We start from the raw sequence: 2,756 nt of genomic DNA, 5'->3' as shown, positions 1-2,756 counted from the left end.
TTCGATTGGAGTGGGGGTACTCACGTCAGCCACTTTGCCATTGCCAAGCTGACCGAAACAACCTCGACCCCATGAAAATACTAAGCCAGTACTTGTGATGGCGACAGCGAAGTGGTTCCCAGCGGAGATTTTAACCACGTTATGTCCATTCAGGCCTTCCACTAGTCTCGGGATTCTCTCGACGATCACAACTTTTTCCGGCGGTTCTTCTCCTTCTTCGCTGTCTTTTTCGCCGTCAAGATTGTCGTTAGGATGTCCGGTTTCGATCCTTGCTTCGATATCTTCATCTGTTTCGGTGGTTAATTCAGCGACGTGTTCTTGCTCCAGTTCCTCCCCGTGGCCCAGTTGGCCGAAAATCTGTGTACCCCACGAATACAACCGTCCTTGATCTAGTATCAAGAGAATAAAAAGTGAACGGATGAACACACAACTCTTAACTACTTCATCGTATATAAATTTCTTTTGTCACCTCACCATCGAGTGCATACGCTGCGAGGTGTCCAGCTTCCACTGCAACCATGTTAGCTGGCGTTTCCAACTTAATCTCAACAGGTTTCCACATATTACAGCCATCCTGTTTCATGAACAAGCGTCCAGACTGAAAGATTCTGTTATCGTCTGCGTACATAGAAAATCATTTACTAAGCGTCCAGTTTCAACACATTACACTCAAACTTATACCAGTAAGAAAAAGACTCAATCGATTCCCTGCGGATACAGCTCGAACAATATTTCGACGAAACAACGCCAACCTCTTCATTTCCACTACGCGTCGAGTGTTATTGTGTCCCAGCGCTCCATCCGTGTACCCATATCCCCACGACACAGGCCGTGTTTCATGTGAAGCTTGATGAGCTGCCTGGAATATAGTACTAGCAACGCGATAGGATTCTCCCAGCGTTGTCCCTGGAAACCAAGTAGTATAGCGCTCGACCGCGTCCAGCCCAAGACCTTTGGACGATTCTCGCTCAAGAAACGATGCCTTCTCGTGGTACTTTGGATGGCGATGCACTCGCTTCCTTGTCCGCTGCACAGGTGTAGCTGGACGCGGTTGCTCGATCTCTACCGTCGACACAACATCCTCGATAATCTTCGGTTGAACCACAGGGGTCTTGTGAGTCGTCCTCTTGGCTTTGGGAGAGCGAGGCATATCCCGACCTTTCACTAAATCTTTATTGATATGTCCTTAATACGTTTCTAGGCTTCAGTATTTAGAGCACTTGGTTGGATCGGAAACAGCATTTGGTGTCGAATTTCGTAAATCGGAGATGATCCACTTATTCTTCGGACGTCACAAAGTAGTGTAAAAAGTCCAAATGCACTGAAAACTAGTTGAGTTGCTCCAAGTATGACGGCACAGATACCGAGTAACGAGTAGTTATCCTTTGCAACTTGTAGCAACTCAACGCGACAATAGTCTCGACCTGGAACGGGGCAATGTGCTTCTGAAGTAGTTCTTACACACTCAGAGACGCGAGAGGAGCAGTATCTCCCCCCGATAGCATTAGCGTCTTCAACTGCTGTCTGAAGTGTAGCGTCCCACGAAGAACTGGGGCTTAAGTAGCCTTGAATGACGCTGACTCGATCGTAGCCGCAGCACTTGAGTTCGTTCTGTGTACTCCTCCACGATGAGCTGCTTTTTAAGACTTGGGCCTCTAATCTCGTGATGATATTTGTTTCTAAAACCACGACCCGATCGCTGGAAAAATCTTCATCTTGTGCTTGATCGACTACGTGAACAAGCGACAATGCCATTGCACCAGCAACGACCACAATGATCGCTCCAATGGTACCTAGAATGATAAACTACAGCTAATTTTTAGTCGTGATAAATGCAAGGTTTGAATCAGAGTTCGCACCATTCCAAGTGAGTAGTTGCGACCGCCTTCCGTGACGATTTTCCGGTGATGAAGCAGCCCGTAGAGCCCAAAACAGGACGCCAACGTGATAGCGAGTCCACTGTAGGCTGCCAAGTTGAATGGCAGTGTGGGGGTTAAGTTCCCGCCCTCTTTAAAGTAGAGCATATAAAGCACAAGACAAGCCAGGATAATACCGAGCAAGATCGCCACTACCGTCCACAAGTACAAAAACGTCTCCACGAGTCGTGCGACTGGAAAACTTGCTGCGGATTCGCTCAGTCGTGGCATTTGAGCTTGTCGTGCCGCGCGTGGCGGAGAGAGAACCCCTCGAGCTGGAATAGGCCGCTTTAGGTGAAGCTGGGGCAGAATCTGCCCTACCGATGTCCCATTTAAATCGTTCTCAGCCACGGTCATCGTACAATGAGGTGCAATGCACAATCAACGATTTTGAGCAGTTTCATGTCCTCTCACTACTGTTTCCGAGAATAACATTAGCTGGATACTTTTCAATCATCTATCGATGGAAAGTGATAACCAACACATATTATGCATTAATAAATTTTAAAAAGATTAAATTCATTCCTGTATGCAGGGCTACCGAAAAAATAATACCCGTTATAATACATTAGAATACTTTAATTCAATTATTAATTCTGTCAGACCAATTCATTTTTGAATTATACATAATTTAAACCTAAATTGTAAAGTTGGCCCCACGGCAGCCACCAGTGTCCTCTGTCCGTCCACCACCAATGCATGAATTCCTATTGATCTCCAGACTCAAGAAAAACTTTTGCCATTTTCAAATTCACTTTTACTACCTCACGATAACCCGGCTCCTAGATCTTCCTGTCCACTATGGTTCTCACAAGTAGCCAAATTTGCTCCATGCTGTTC

General features: G+C 46.2%; 2 protein-coding genes across 2 annotated transcripts; both read right to left on the bottom strand.

Moving 5' to 3' along the window:
* Positions 1-646: 646 nt before the first annotated feature.
* Positions 647-1,282, bottom strand: PPTG_12820 (hypothetical protein). The gene has a single exon (XM_008909515.1). It carries the CDS (start codon positions 1,148-1,150, stop codon positions 656-658), a length of 495 nt encoding a protein of 164 aa, XP_008907763.1. The 5' UTR covers positions 1,151-1,282; the 3' UTR covers positions 647-655.
* A 448-nt stretch (positions 1,283-1,730) lies between these two features.
* PPTG_12819 (hypothetical protein) lies at positions 1,731-2,273 on the bottom strand (the record flags this gene model as incomplete). The annotated part of the gene is made up of 2 exons (XM_008909514.1): positions 1,731-1,793; positions 1,860-2,273. 2 exons carry the CDS (start codon positions 2,271-2,273, stop codon positions 1,731-1,733), a joined length of 477 nt encoding a protein of 158 aa, XP_008907762.1.
* Between the last annotated feature and the right edge of the window lie 483 nt (positions 2,274-2,756).

The sequence above is a fragment of the Phytophthora parasitica genome (genome assembly GCF_000247585.1).
Source record: "Phytophthora parasitica INRA-310 unplaced genomic scaffold supercont2.34, whole genome shotgun sequence".
NCBI classification, from domain to species: Eukaryota; Oomycota; class Peronosporomycetes; order Peronosporales; family Peronosporaceae; genus Phytophthora; species Phytophthora nicotianae.
The sequence above is the reverse complement of the archived record's forward strand: the minus strand, read 5'-3'. Positions and strand labels throughout refer to the sequence as shown.